This window comes from Lepidochelys kempii, chromosome 2 (genome assembly GCF_965140285.1).
Source record: "Lepidochelys kempii isolate rLepKem1 chromosome 2, rLepKem1.hap1, whole genome shotgun sequence".
Taxonomy (NCBI): Eukaryota; Metazoa; Chordata; order Testudines; family Cheloniidae; genus Lepidochelys; species Lepidochelys kempii.
Window position 1 is genome coordinate 229977572 of NC_136381.1, and position 15166 is coordinate 229992737.

At 40.8% G+C, this 15166-nt stretch overlaps 1 protein-coding gene across 5 annotated transcripts in view; it reads right to left on the bottom strand.

The window, feature by feature from the left end:
• The window catches only part of CUBN (cubilin), a 226786-nt gene that overhangs the window by 50312 nt on the left and 161308 nt on the right, over positions 1 to 15166 (bottom strand). For all 5 annotated transcript variants that reach the window (XR_012157573.2, XR_013635417.1, XM_073334127.2 and 2 more), the window contains 8 exons: positions 14854 to 14994; positions 13788 to 13969; positions 12315 to 12486; positions 11055 to 11261; positions 7971 to 8120; positions 6429 to 6550; positions 4080 to 4305; positions 2394 to 2581 (listed from right to left, as the gene is read on the bottom strand). Coding sequence is in view for 3 of the 5 variants with exons in the window: in XM_073334127.2 (XP_073190228.2) it covers positions 2394 to 2581; positions 4080 to 4305; positions 6429 to 6550; positions 7971 to 8120; positions 11055 to 11261; positions 12315 to 12486; positions 13788 to 13969; positions 14854 to 14994 (1388 nt within the window). In the remaining 2 variants the exon portion in view is untranslated. The remainder of the gene's footprint in view (positions 1 to 2393; positions 2582 to 4079; positions 4306 to 6428; positions 6551 to 7970; positions 8121 to 11054; positions 11262 to 12314; positions 12487 to 13787; positions 13970 to 14853; positions 14995 to 15166) is intronic.

A 15166-nucleotide genomic window follows, 5' to 3' on the forward strand; every position in this document is an offset into this window, starting at 1 on the left:
CCGGGGCGTACCGGCTTACTTTCACCTCTGATACATCCCCGAATGATGCTTGCTTTTTTTGCAACAGTGTTACACTATTCACTTATATTAAGCTTGTGATCCGCTATAACCCCTATATCCTTTCCACAGTTTCCTTCCTAGGCAGTCATTTCCCATTTTGTATATGTGCAATTGATTGTTCCTTGCTAAGTGGAGTACTTTGCATTTGTGGTTACTGAATTTCACTCTATTTACTTCAGTACCTTCCCAAGGATAGTAACCAAATGTTGTTTGCTTACACGAGAAAATATTAACTTCTTATTTCAAATGTAATGTGTTGAAATCCCTTAAGGTTTCTGATTCAATAACATGCCTGATTTTTTTCCAATCCATGTGATTACAGGATTTTTCCTTACCACTCGTCTAGTAAAAAAATAAGGAAAATAAAGAATATTTGATTAAGACTTTCATATGTTAGAAGTCAAGACAGAACAAGAAGAGATCAGCCACACACAACTCTGATGGCTATGTAAACAGACATCCCACACAAACACTTAGGCATGTGAATAATGGTATTCACGTGCCTAGGTGTTTGCAACATTGAGCCCTTGAATGCATAGGCAACATGTAGGGGAGCAGGTGGGGTCAAGTGTCCCCCCAGACTGGCCTGCCAAGGGGAGTGAGAGAGGCTCTGCCCTTCTCCCACTGTGCCTGCCCCTTGCACGCTTGGCCCTTTTCCCGGGCAGGGAGCGGAAGGGGCAGGACCAGCCACTTCTCACACCGGCCACTTAGGGTTGCTGCTCTGTGCAGTGCGGTGGTTGCCTGAGAGAGAGCCTGGCTGGGAAGGCGATGGCAGGACGTCACCCACCCAGGCCACCAGGGACAAGGGCCGAGCAAGCTGGAGTCCCTTCTTCCCCATGGCATGTTTCTGGGTTGCTTGGCCCCTGTCCCCGACAGTTGGGCCCAGGCAGGGGGGAAGCCCACCACCTTCCCAGCCTGGCTCTCGCTGGCAGTTGTTGTGCTGCACAGAGCAGCTACCCAGAGCAGGCAGCTTCAGCTGTGTGAGAAGCAGATCCCTTTGGTTCCCTGCCCGGGCCCAGCTGCCAGGGAGAGTGGCCAAACATGCTGGGGGGAGGTACAGTGGGAGAAGGACAGAGTTCCCCTTCCCCCAGCAGGTAACATGGGACAGGGAGAGCATGGCGGCCCCGGGCTGGATGCACGGTGCGGGGGTCGCTGGGCAGAGGAGATGTGGAGCAGTCATGTGTCCTCCTCTTTAGATTGTGTCCCCTCCCCCAACTCCCCTGGTATGGGGAGGCATGAATTGTCCATGCCTACATGGTTAGTATAGGTTTCAGTGTAACAGCCGTGTTAGTCTGTATTTGCAAAAAGAAAAGGAGTACTTGTGGCACCTTAGGGACTAACCAATTTATTTGAGCATAAGCTTTCGTGAGCTATGCTCAAATACGAAAGCTTATGCTCAAATAAATTGGTTAGTCTCTAAGGTGCCACAAGTACTCCTTTTCTTTTTATGATTAGTATAAACAGCGCACATCCAGGCCAAGGTTTTGAAAAGTGATTATAATTTGGAGTGCCTTGGTTTTTGGGTGCCCAATTTGGGATACATTGATTGTCAGAGGATGGGTCCTCAGCACTTTTTGATAACCAGGTCCCTTGATGGGCTGGGCACCCGAAATCTTTGTTCACTTGGTCTCAGGGGCTAATTTGGCCATTCAAATAGTTTTGCCCATGCCATGAAAGCTTTTCATACAACAATACTCAGAATAGTCATCCAGGTCAGGTTGGCCATTTTTAATCAACAGACCCCTCCACTGGGCAGCAATAATACTTGCTGTTTATGAAACAAAACTTTATGTGTGGCATATTTACTGCTGTGGTTCAGTGGGGCAGAACACCAAATTGCACTTTTGGCTTTAAAAAAATAATGTCTTTTAGGTCTTCTCAGCCATTGGCTGTAGAGCTGCTCAAGTCATCCTACATGATGTCAAATTATGCTTGCCCTTTATTACAAGTGGGAGTATTGTGGCTCTGGAGAGAATGAGTACAAAAACATGGAACATCTGCCAAATGCCTGAGAAAAAATTAAACAACAAAGAATTCAAAGTATGTCCCACTCTGCTCTAATGCCTTCAAAACAAGTTGCTCTAAGCTGCCATTGAAAGAAATATAAGTGAGAATTAAGACAACCTTGACATCTTACACAGAGTTATATTTATAAATAAAGTATCAGTTGTGAGTCTCTACTAGTATGTTGTTGTGGGAACCATAACTTTGAATTGCCAGGGTTTTGTGCATTTAAAATGTCAATCATACCATTGTATGAATGTAGTTCTTAGTAATTAATACTAAACACTGAAAACTGTCAAACCACAGATCTCCTACCAGTGCTCTCTTACCTTCACATAACTGCTCTGGCACACTCCGTTACTATCGGGGATCTGGAAGTTGTTATCAAAGCTCATCTCCAAGTGTTTGCTCTTGTGAGTAATGATTGTCCACGTGCATCTGATGTTCATAGGGAAATTTTGAGGCCAATGGGGAGATTTGATTGTACCATTATCTGAATGAATGATTCCACCACATCCTAGAAAAATAGAAATAGATAAGAGAGCTGGTCAAAATGTTTCAGGTGTTGATGGTCTCACAGCATTCAGCTGGGCCTGAAGATTGTGAGTGGCTGCTCCCATAGGTGCTTCTTGTGCCTATGGCTGCAGAAGCAAGAAAGGAAAGACCCATCATTATTTACCCCCACTGCTATTCCTGCTACCAAAGAAGAAGTACTACCTGCTGGTGGGGGTGGATATACTCAGGAGAGAGCTCTTCTTTCACTGCATTGTTCCTTTCTCCTCCCCTCATGTCCTTTGCTTTCCTATTCATCTAACTCACCTCTGTTCCAGCTGTAAGTAGCCAGGAAGTAAAACTGACCACTGTTCACACATGGAACACAGAAGTGAGAAGATCTAATTGGTACCGTAACAAGACCTCTGCAAGCCTCCTCCAGTCCATCATCCTTTCACAGCCATTCAAACCAGTCCTAGAGGTGAAACCTCATCCCATTACCAGATCCCTCAAAGCCTTTTCCTTTACAAAACTTAAACAGCACAGCTGTACATGTGAATCCTACTCAACTGCATCTGTTCACTTGCGGCAAAATTCTGATTTCCCATCCCTTCCACCTCACCCCATCCCTCTGACTTTAGTGGGATTGCAGGAGGAGTTAAATCAGCACAGAATTTTGCCCAGCATGTTTATAAAGAAGAATAGTCGTGGTTCTAGGGAAGCTCACATTCTTATATGTGTTCACATAATTTGAAACATATTTTTTGCTTCCGATAATTTATTAAAGCTATAGGTTCAAAATAATTTCAGAAACTCTGTTGTAAAGAGAAGAGACAGAGCAATCTAAAACTTTATAACATTCTACTTTTGTCTCCTTGAGTAGACTGAAGTGCACTAACAAACTGTTAGTGTGCATCAACAGTGTCTTCACAGACAGCGCTAGTGGCAGCCTAGTGCAGGGTAAATTCATACCCAAACTTGCCGCGACTTTAATGTTCGTGGAGACAAGCCCTTATTTTCATTGAAAGTCAGTGGGGTTTAGGCTCGTATGTCAGTTAGGAGCTTTTGAAAACTTTACCTCATATCTCTCGTTTGATCCTGATTTTATTCTGGTTCCATGACTGTAACTTTATTGTTTAATATTTAAACCAAAAGATTGTGAAATGAATATTGTCACAGAAAGGAACCATCTTGCAATCTCTGACATCAGACACTACTACAGTGAGTAAAATGAACACGATCCCCTTTCATACAGGATGTCAGCAATCAAAAAGTAGGATATGAATCCAAATTTGATATCAGTTTGTAAGGTCAGAGTTAATGTTTTAACACTTAGCCATTTCAGTGCAGACTCATCTCAGGTAGGTGGCAACATTTTATATACTATTTTCTGTGTTCTTCAGCACAATTTTATTTAAAGAGGTTGAGAAGTAAATGCTTTGTATCTATGGATGAAGAGTGCTATGCAAGTGCTAAGTATTATTATGTGTATACAAATGAGACAGTGATTATTTTCCTCTTACCTAAAGATTCTGCGGTCCATGTTGCATAAAATCCACCTCCTTGCACTGAATGGTCTGAGTTAAAGATCACCACTAGCTTGTTGGAACCTGACTGAATGGTCCCAGGAGATGTAGTTCCACAATACTGTCCGATTATAGGAGAACCAGGAGAGCCACCATTCAGAATAGTGACGGAGTCCCAGCGACAGTTTGAGTGCATTTCAACATCAAAGGCTGTAAAAGTAAGCTATAGACAAACAAGAATGACATAAGAATGGCCATACTGGGACAGACCAATAGTCCATCTAGCCCAGTATCCTGTCTTCTGACAGTGGCTAGTGCCAGATGCTTCAGAGGGAATGAACAGAAAATAAACACTCAGAACCTGAAACCAGCTGTAGTTGCAAGATGCACCAGAACAGATCTATCCAGGTTCTCTAACAGTTCCAGCACAATGATTTGACAGAGTGATAACATGCTAAACTGTTTGACAACTTGACTGTAGTATTTTGTTGTTGGTATTAAGCTGGAGTTTCTATATCTTAATCATAATGATCGTAATTAAGAGATAGGAGAAAAAGGACAGATCTAGAATTGAAGTCAATGGGACTTAAGAATGTGCTTAAAACATGCTTAAGTGTTTTCCTGAAAAGGGATGAACTTAAGCACATGCTGAATTGCTTTCCTGAATCAGGGCCTGAGACGATGAAATCTTAGTTTAGATTCAGCTGGGATAAAATATTAACCAGTTATTTAAAAAAATAGGAAAAAAGTCCATGCTCTCCACCTTTTTCTTTTTGGTCACAATAATAAACAATTAGTGAAAATGACTCTTTTCTTTTAAACCTGAGAGAAGCTGCTGCAAGACTATCAAATGAGAACAAACACCTATGAAACTGGATGTGTCAGACAGGAAGAATGTGGGCTGTGAGCTGCTGATCCCACTGTGGGGTGTCTGGGGTGATATGCACATAAGTGGGATTTTCAGCTCAGAGATTTCAAACAGCTGATCACACAGGCTCGCAGATTTATTAGAGCTGTTCTTCATTATTGATCTGCACTGATGAGTACCTGGCCCTCTTCCAATGTGGTATTATTGCCGGGGATCTGTATGGAAGAGTTTAGCAAAAAGCTATGTAATTATCCCTCTAGTTAATTTCCCCAAAAATTCAGCTTGAGGCAAAGAGCAAGCATGGAAAATTTCAGTCCAAACAGTTAGTATTTGGAAAATATAAGAATTGAAAATGGTGGTTTATACTGGATAGTGCTGGGAAACCTTCATGACAAGTGTCACTACCAGCTCCACTTATAATAAAGCCTGATTTTCAGCTGATTAGGAATAGTACTAATTTAAATAAATGCATTGATTAAATACAGATTTGTTGACCTCAGATGCCCTCATATCTCCTAAAAGACTGTAAATACCTGTACAGTGACAGATAGAGTGCAGCTTAGATAGATAGAGTACAGGGTGAGTCTGCTGAGCATGCAGTTAGAAGACATGTCTTTTTACACATAAACTATGAAAGCTGGATCTGGGAGTCACTGAATGACAATAAAGTGCAGAATGTTGGTTCACAATGCTGTTTTCAGAGCAGCACTTTAAGGCTCAGGGAGGGACTCTGCCCCCTGACTGAACCCTACATGTCACTGGCTGGACCTCTTATCCCAGGGGTCAGGAGAATTCTACAGTGCAAGCACAGCATAGGGTTGCAGTCTAAGGGACCCTAAGCTGGTCCTCTCACAAGCCTTTGTGCCTGGGCATGAGGGTGAGGGTCATAATGTAGAGTGCTACAGGGATTCTTGGCTGTTCCAAAGCAGCCCATTGGTAGTTCTTGGGAGGGAAGCTGCTGGAAATTAGGGCAGAACCTGGCTGTTGTGGCCAGAGCTGGCCACAATCTTAGGGACACAAAAGTGACTTAAAGTCCCACTCTTCTACAGGGTTGCACCTTCTGTTCTGTGCCTCCTGGAGGTGGAGCACAGACTTTCAGCCTCAGACTTGTCCTTCTGAAGGCAGAGGCTTATCACTATACATCTGGTTAAAGCACCTACTCTAGTTGCTTATGTGTACACAGCAGATAATTTATATTATGGGAGAAAGAGTGAGTGATGTATGATGTCTATCTGAGGACAAGAACCATTAGATTAACTTCCTCAACTTTTTAAAAAATAGACTATGATCTACAGAAGCAGGTTGTTTTCTCTCTATTGCATATATTCCTTAGATATTGTTGATGGTGACATTTTCATTCTTTAATATTTCCCATTTTTCAGACTTTTAAACCATTTAAAAATCTCTTTTCCTACAGACTCATGAAGTACATTAAGTGCATTCACTCTTTTCTATAGCATGCGTTTGGTGTTACTCACAGTAATAGTTTGACCTTGCGGGGCTTCCAACAACCAAGAACAATGATTTAAATTGTTGTAAGGATGTGGGTAGTTAGGACTTGAGATAACCCCACTTTCAGCAGTCTGTATACCACCACAAGCTGCAATAAAAAATACAGTTTTAGGATATTTGAGAAACGGCATGCTCTGAACAAACAACTGCAATATTGGTAATATTTCAAGCTGAAAAACTATTTAAATTGAATTCAGATGGGTGATGATAATCAACCTGGTTTAGAAAATTCAAGCTTTAGAAACATTTTGGGAGTGTAGTACATAAGAAGCTTCAGTGAACTTGAAACTTCACATTTATTTCAATACTTAATAAAGCCCTATAAAAGCTTTGGAAATTGATACTTAAAACCAGTTAATGTAGTGTGGGTCCAGATAAATATCCAGAGTCAAGGGTAGTATAAAATCCCTCCTTTACATCTAAGGGGTTAAGAAGCTCAAATAACCTGGTTGGCATCTGACCAAAAGAACCAATAAGGGAAGAAGATCCTTTCAAATCTGGGGGAGGGGGGAGGTTTTTGTTTGTGCTCTCTTTGTTGTTCTCTCTCACACAGAGAGGGACCAGGGCAGGGAAAAAACCCATCTCCTAAAACCCTACCTGAAATAAGCATCTAAGATTACAAAAATTGTAAGTAATAGCAAGGAAATGCACTAGATTACCTTTTGTTTTAGCTTGTGAATTTTCCCTATGCTAGAGGGAGGTTTATTCCTGTTTTTTTTGTAACTTTGAAGTTGAGCCTAGAGGGGAATCCTCTGTGTTTTAAATCTTATTACCCTGTAAAATTACCTTCCATCCTGATTTTACAGAGGTGCTTCTTTTACTTTTTTCTTTATAATAAAGTTCTTCTTTTAAGAACCTGATTGGTTTTTAGTGACCTAAAACCCCAAGGGTCTGGTCTGTGCTCACTTGGTTAACCTATTGGTTGGTATATTATTCTCAAACCTCCCCAGGAAAGGGGGTGAAGGGGCTTGGGGGGATATTTTGGGGAAATAGGAACTCCAAGTGGTCCTTTTCCTGAATCTTTGTCAAACTTGGTGGTGGCAGCAATACCGTTCAAGGACAAGGAAAGGATTTGTGCCTTGGGTAAGTTTTTAACCTAAGCTGGTAGAAATAAGCTTGGGGGTCTTTCATGCGGGTCCCCACATCTATACCCCAGAGTTCAGAGTGGGGAGGAACCCCCACCATGTCATGTTGTTTGATGAATCTCCAACTTTGTGGCGTTATCAGTTAAATCTCTATTTGCAAGAGTCTCCATGTGTTCTGAGCATTGTCCTGCCCCTCACTAGCACTTCAAAACACTCAAATGCAGTTCAAGGAACAGAGATAAGGCAGAGGACAGTGTGTGTGAAAGCTCAGCCGATAATGTGTGTTCAGCTTGAATAGAAACTCAACGAGCACTCTGCTGTGGGCCTGTTTGAGGGCAGGCCTCATTCCAATGTGATCAGCATGACTAGCAGCATTTACTGGACTTGCCACAGTCAGGGAAAATAGTTTGTCATAGAACTTACCTTCAAATCTGTAACTGGCATAGAATCCTCTATCTTCCACATGCTCATCACTTCTAAAGTGCACCCAGATCTGAGGAGCTGCTATGACTAGTGGCACTGAAGGTGGTGCCTGGCCGCAGAGTCTGGATATCAGCTCTCCATCAGCATCCCCTGAGTAAAAACACATGCCAATTTGCCAATTTTACAGCTAACTCAATCAATCCTAAAATATCTGTAGTACATTAAATTAATTTGTGTGAAACAAATAGGAGAGAAGGGGGGAGAAACAGCATAAAGGGTTTTTTTTTTTTTTTGTATTTTAACACACACAAAAGGATATAGTACACATTGAAAGAAGATTAATTATTCTATATGTATAACTTTTTGCAGCACTTTAGAGTGGCATTTGGACTACTCAAGCCAGGGAACAATTATAGATGCTGTAGTATTTATCCTTTTGAAGTGAATTGAACTGAAAGAGCAGATTCTATGGCTTGCTCTGTTAGTCATTTTAGTTTTTTCCTCTACCCTTTTGATGCTTATGTCTAGTCTGACCAATGGAACCTGAGAGTGCTCACTCACAGACTTGTCCATAGCACTGCAAAGTCATACGGCTAGAAGGATGGCAAAGGATGGACTAGCTAACCTATTTACAGTTATGTCCCTTGATTCTTCTATTCATGGAATGCCTGTTAAATTCAATGGGAATTTTCAGTTTAGATGATAAGATCTGTCTAGTTTCAGAAACGTATGAGTGTCCCTCATTTATAAATAGTCACTCCTAGATCAACTCAAGGTACCACCAAATTTATCTGCAGCACTCCTCTTCAAAACACTGTGTAAAATTATGCAACATTTGCTCTGTTAGCTGAAGACTTCTCCATAGAACAAAGAATGACATTGGTAAACATATTTGTTGTAACATTTAATCATCTGCATATGTTTCTACAAACTTTTATTCCATCTTTGCTGCTTTGAGTTGTATTTTATTTTTAGTGTTATACAGATAAATGCTCTTAACGAGAGAGAGGGAGAAGAGTGAGTGTTTGTCAGAATGTCCAAGTACTATCTTCCTAAATCTGCTTCTCTAACAATATTGGCCTATGGATTTATGGCTTTATTCATAAACAACTCATGGACTACAAAAGGAGAGGCAGCCTGGTCCAGCACTGATGGCACAGGAATAGGAGTTGAAACATCTGGGTTCTATTCCAGGCCCTACCATTGGTACTTGGTATGACTTGGATCAAGTCACTCAATCTCTCTATGTAATACAGGGATAATAACACTTAGCCAACTTTGTAAAGTGCCTTGAGATCTGTGGATGAAAAGTGATGTATAATAAACTGACATTTAATGTAAGTACTCAGAAAACCTGTGCAACCTGTCTTTTCCAGTATTATACATTCAAATATATATATTAATCTACATAGCTTTCTTGACACCAGCCATTTATTTGAACTTGACTCAAACTGAAAAAAGGTGTAGATCGAATAATAAAGTCCCGGATCAGCCACAGAAAAGCAAAGAATGCCTATTCAAAAAATTGGATGTGAAATGAGACTAGTGAAATATTCTCATGTAGCTGATCATTTAAAACAATATTAAACTTCACCCAGGAAGCTTGAAATGAAATATTTGTTTTACTTATTTGTAGTAAACACATTTTCCTGCGAGTATTAAGTAACATATGCTTAATTTTCTACCTTTAAAAACAAACAAACATAAAAACATATGTACTATGGACAATTCCAGAAAAATAATCCCACTTTCTCCTCTTGAGTCAATGTCTCCCACCTCTCTGCTACCAAACAGGATCCTTTCCCAAATTCATGCCTGTTCTTGTGACTCTGTTCAAGGAAAATCCACTAGAATGTAGTGACTTTCTGCACCATTAGACTCTCACTGGTCACTAAATGCTAACTGTCAGCATATGCAGCTAAATTACAACAGCCTGTCTTTGTCATGAGGCCTGTCTTGTGTAAACTGAAATCCATTAGTCTGGCCAAAGTGAGCAATATTGAATAACACAAGGCTATGTTTGCTTCTTTTTCTTTCCAGGAGCAATAGACTCTCTCTACTTAAGCACTTTGGTATCACAGCCTGAGGGCATGAAGAGTGAGAATGGTGTCCCTAGTCTCTGTTTGTCAGAGGGTGGAGACAGATGGCAGGAGAGAGATCACTAGATCATTACCTGTTAGGTTCACTCATTCTGGGGCACCTGGCATTGGCCACTGTCAGTAGACAGGATACTGGGCTGGATGGACCTTTGGTCTGACCCAGTATGGCCATTCTTATGTTCTTATGAGAAGAGGTGGGAGAATAGAGATTTACTTTAATATTTCTCTTTCTTTACTTTCTACTTTATAGTCTATGTCTTGGACCAGAAGTTCTTTTTTAGGATTAAGAAGAGAAGACAAGTTTACACCTACACATCCAGGTGCTGTTATTTAAAACAATTAAGATGTAACAGATAACAGATATCTACCCCCTCTCAAAATCAAGTTTCTTGTAAATCACAGTCCTTCTCTCTGGGGGTCACTGATATGGCCTGTGAAGGCAGAAGACATCTGGTGCTTTCATACTACAGTCAGCATTAGTTGAGCTATTTTTCATATTAAAAGGAAGAAGCATGGTGTTTTCCCAGTGCCTTACAATGCAAGATACCAGAGAATGCATGAAGAAAGGAACTTCCCAATACACAATGTGTTAATATATTAAAGAAATGCATATCAAGCTGTATTCCTCCAGTTTTACACCGGTTTAACTCCACTGATTTTGGTAGAGTTACATGAGCATAACCGAAGTAGGGCAGTGGTGAATCAGGTCCCATGTTTCCAAAGGAAGGCATATGTTCTGGTTCTAAAATATGTTCAAATATACATAGATGTAGAGCATTAATCCAGTAAACATTTCTGCCTTTACATTGTTCAGACTATATTTTATCATAGAGTGCCTATATTTTATCATAGAGTGCCATATCAAACACCTTTTAAATTTTGGAGAATTGCCATACAGAGCACTTAACATGACACAGTTGCCACTAAATCAACTGATGTATTAATATGCTTAATTCACTCTTCTGTTCCAATTGACCTTACTTACCTACTCGTAATTCTAGGTAGTCAAACTGACAGTCTTGGTGTTGTTCCAAGTGGAAATCCTCAAAGGATATGTAAGTGGATGAAATGTAGTGGTATGGATTCTTGATGGTCCATTCACAGTTCAAGTTGTTTGTGTAATTTCTGATACTGTCATAACCCGGAGAAGTGAAATTCCCTCCTTCAGCTTCCATGCGGGTCCCACCACAAACTGCAGAACCAAGACACTGCTTACTTGAAAATAATAATAATTTTGGTGCACCAACACAGATCTTGCTTTCATTTACTCCTGCACATTGATATCAACAGCGGTGTTACTGAGAACAGAATTAGGTCCAGCTTCAGTTCCTCCTTTATGTAGATGCTACTACTCTGCAACAAGAGAGTGCCCGCCCAACCTCCTGGGTGCTCTTGACAACCATTTAAAAACACACATGTAAAGAAACAGACCCAGAAGTTACCCCAAGAGCAAATCAAATATCCCAGCAAGAAAATAAACATAACAAAAATTAATTAACCTCCTGACAACATCCCTACGACAGCTCCATTCCACCACTACCCAGTCTTACCTATCACCCAACTCCTTATGGGCAAGGAAGAGAAGATGCTCTGAAGATCAGTTCATTCATCCTGTTATGGATGTAGGGGGGAAGCATATTCCAAAAGCCTGTGCCCTAACAGACAATGCTCCGCCAGCGGCCCCATCTCTTGTGTGAAACAGTGGGTGGAACATTAACTCCATCCCCACCTCCATACATTAGCCAATGAAGCTGGCTTGCAAGAGGTGCACTAAATTACCATGCCTCCTGAGCAACAGGGGAGCACAGGAGGCATTCTGACTCTGTGATACAAAGCCTCCAGGGGAGGAGCAGCTGCACTCCCCTTATCCCAGGTTAAGTGCAAAAATCACAGCCTAGCCCATCCTCAGAAGCAAGAGATGTATATGCAGTTCTCACTGCAAAACACTGCGTGACCCGCAGTGAAAGCCTTCCTTTCCATTTTAAGCTTGATTTACATGTGTGTGCACATACCCAGAACCCCAAAAATCAAAATACAAGGTTCCTTCTACTTATGTAAAATGGGTGATTGCCAAATTTGACCAAATTTTTTTTCAGCCCAGCCATTTTCAAGATATCGGACACAGAAAAAGAACATGTATTTGTTACAGATGTCATATTTGTGCAATACTTTTTTAGCCATGCACTAGCTACAAAATGGCTTGCCAGAGGACTTCATATGAGGTTAATTTAAAAATCTGCATTACCTGCATCTTCACTAGAAGAATAGGAAACACTGAAGCCTCTCGCTGAAACAGAGATATCAGTGACCAAAATTACTTTCATTGTGTTTCCTGAGGATTTCACTTGAGTGCCTGGATTTACATCACCACACAGTTTGGCTAGTCTAGGAGAATTCTGTCTGAGGCCATTGTAAACCTGTTGGTTAAAAACGCGTTCTTAGAAGCTCAAATCAAACATCATCTTCAGAGTTTAAATGTGCTTCACATGTTTAGCACAAGACTCACTGAAATCCTTCCATAAAAGGCTGTTCCAAAACCTAGGGAAGTCTATGAAACAAAATCGCACTGACTTTAGTGGGGTCAGGTCCTGAATTAAAATGTGAATATGAGGGTGAGAGAATTTTTTGTTTTCTCCTAAACATTTCTATGAACATTTTTGATGCCTTGCCAAAAAACAAAACAAAACAAAAAAAACACCAAGATTTTTTTTTTAACAAAACTTTGGAAATTTTCAAGGAAAGGGACTTTTTTGAGAAAAATATAAATTTTGTCAAGAAGCTACTTGAAGAAATTTTATGGAAAACTTTTGATCAGCTCTAACATTTAATTTTTGATGATACAGCTGGTTTTTTGGTATGACTTCTTTCATGTAGAGTGCATCCCAAGACACTGGGAGTAAAATAATACAACTGCGGAGTTAATCTCCCTCTCCTTCTGCTGTAATTTCAGAGGTACAGAAGAGGGAGAAAAGATGTTTTCAGTTGAGATTTGGAATGAGATGAAGAGTTATTGATGCACAGGGATGCAGAAAGGCTGTTCCTTTCAGAGTTCATTACTTCATTAGCTGATAAAGGGACAGCGTGTGTGACTTGTCTAAAGCAGGGAAGTAAGGACATGGAGGATAGCCACATGATGGATGAAGGCCAGCTGCTACTCGCCTCATCACACAGGTGGGCAGGGAGCATGTGGACAGCGTCTTGGCTCTGTCCCTCCTCAGCACACAGGACAGTAGATGCTTCGCCAGCTGTAGGAAACTTTTCTTTAGGGACCATGTCTCTCTGTATTGTAATGTACAAGTGTATTTATGGGTGCTGTAAAAATAATAAATGATAACTGGATTCTGTTTCAGACTTAAATACTTTAATGTGCTTTCTGAATTTACTCAGTCTCATCACATTCTGTTTAATTTAGTAAATAAGGCTCTGATCCTGCAAACACTTAAGTACATAAGTAACTGCATACGTGAGTAGTTCCATTGGCTTCAGTGTCACAGGCTTAAAGTTGCACATGACCTTAAGTACCTTCCTGAATCTGTACCTTAAAGAGTTAATTTCTTTCTTCCTCTGTTGCCACTCCCATTCTTTTGGGGTGGGTTATAATTTCTTTTAGAAACAGATGTACAAATATACACGCAATTTCAACAGTACCGCTCTGGTAATACCATGAGAGTAAATTAAAGCATGTAAATGTGCTTTCCCTGTATTCATTCACACTTACAGCCACATAATCTAAGCTGCACCACTGGTAGGCTTCGGTTTTCATATCATTAACAGTTAGTGTGATCCGTCGTCCTTCTGGGACTGTGATCCTCCATTCACACACTCGATTGTGTGGGTACATGGTGGGATAGTTGGGGGAAGTAAATGTCCCAACAGGTGCATTAAGATCTCCACCACACTCTGGAACAGAACAAATGTTAGGAAAGCTCTCATAGAAAATCAGTGGGTAGAAAATACTTTCTGGAGGTAAAGGATTAAAGCAAAACCATGGAACTGATATAAGAAAAAAAGCTCTTGACTGTGAGAAATTTTGATTTGCTAGGCTATATCCTTCCATGTGTTGGCCACAATGGTTAGAGAAGTTTAATATTTCTGGTAGATCCGCTCAAATGAGCCATTAAATATTTGTTAAAATATGAATGATAATTGACCATAGTAACGAATCTGAATCAAGAATTAACATTTGCTTCCCTTAAATGCTCATGCCAGATGACTGCCTTCCTGAACCACCATGGGGCTACAGCGTCAAGAGATCTGAATAGCTCACTGTGACCGGCTAAAGCTGCAGTCTGGAAAGGGATCACGTGGCCAGGCAGGGTGCATGCAGAACAGGAAGCTGGGTCCAGACAGGTCACACAAGGGAAGGGTGTGTTCTCCTGTCCCCTGGCTGCTTGAGGCAGAGAAAAGCCTCTGGGGATTGTGAGCAGCATTTTTCAATTGAGTTGTTTTATTTTGTGGTGTTTACGCCCTTTTTTATAAACAATAAATTGAGCCCTGAGGAAAGAGCCTTACAAAGGACTTGGGTGGGAAATTTGCTTTCCCGCCTGTGCTGGTGGAAGATAGCACAGGTTGTCTGTTGCTCTAACTTTCACCTGGGCAAGGCAGCCAAGGATCAGAGAGCTACAACCATACAGAAGTCAGATTTAAAGGACAAATATACACTGCTGTAAGAACAAATGATTTGAAAACAAAAACAAACCAATTCCACTCTGATGGAGATGGAAAATGTGGTTAGCTGTGTATGCTCCCTTGCTTATGGTAAACTGCCACTTTACAAATCTAACCTTCAGTACTAGCATCAAAGCGCAGTCTGAATCCTGGGGCGTTGATAGATCCATCAGTGATGAACTTGACATAAGCAAAACTGTCAGAAGTATCCACTGCGTCAGGGATAGTAGTACCACAGTATCTGCCCAATAAATTCCCTAGGCAAGTCAAAGACAGACAGATGAGTATTATTATCAGGATGATTTTTATTCAAATTTCTATTCAAGTAGCACCACCTAGTTTAGACTATTAGGTAGGTTTAGAAAAATACAGCAATCTTGGTAAACAATTGGAAGGGTTTTTGTTCCCTTTGCTTTACTTCAGTAACTA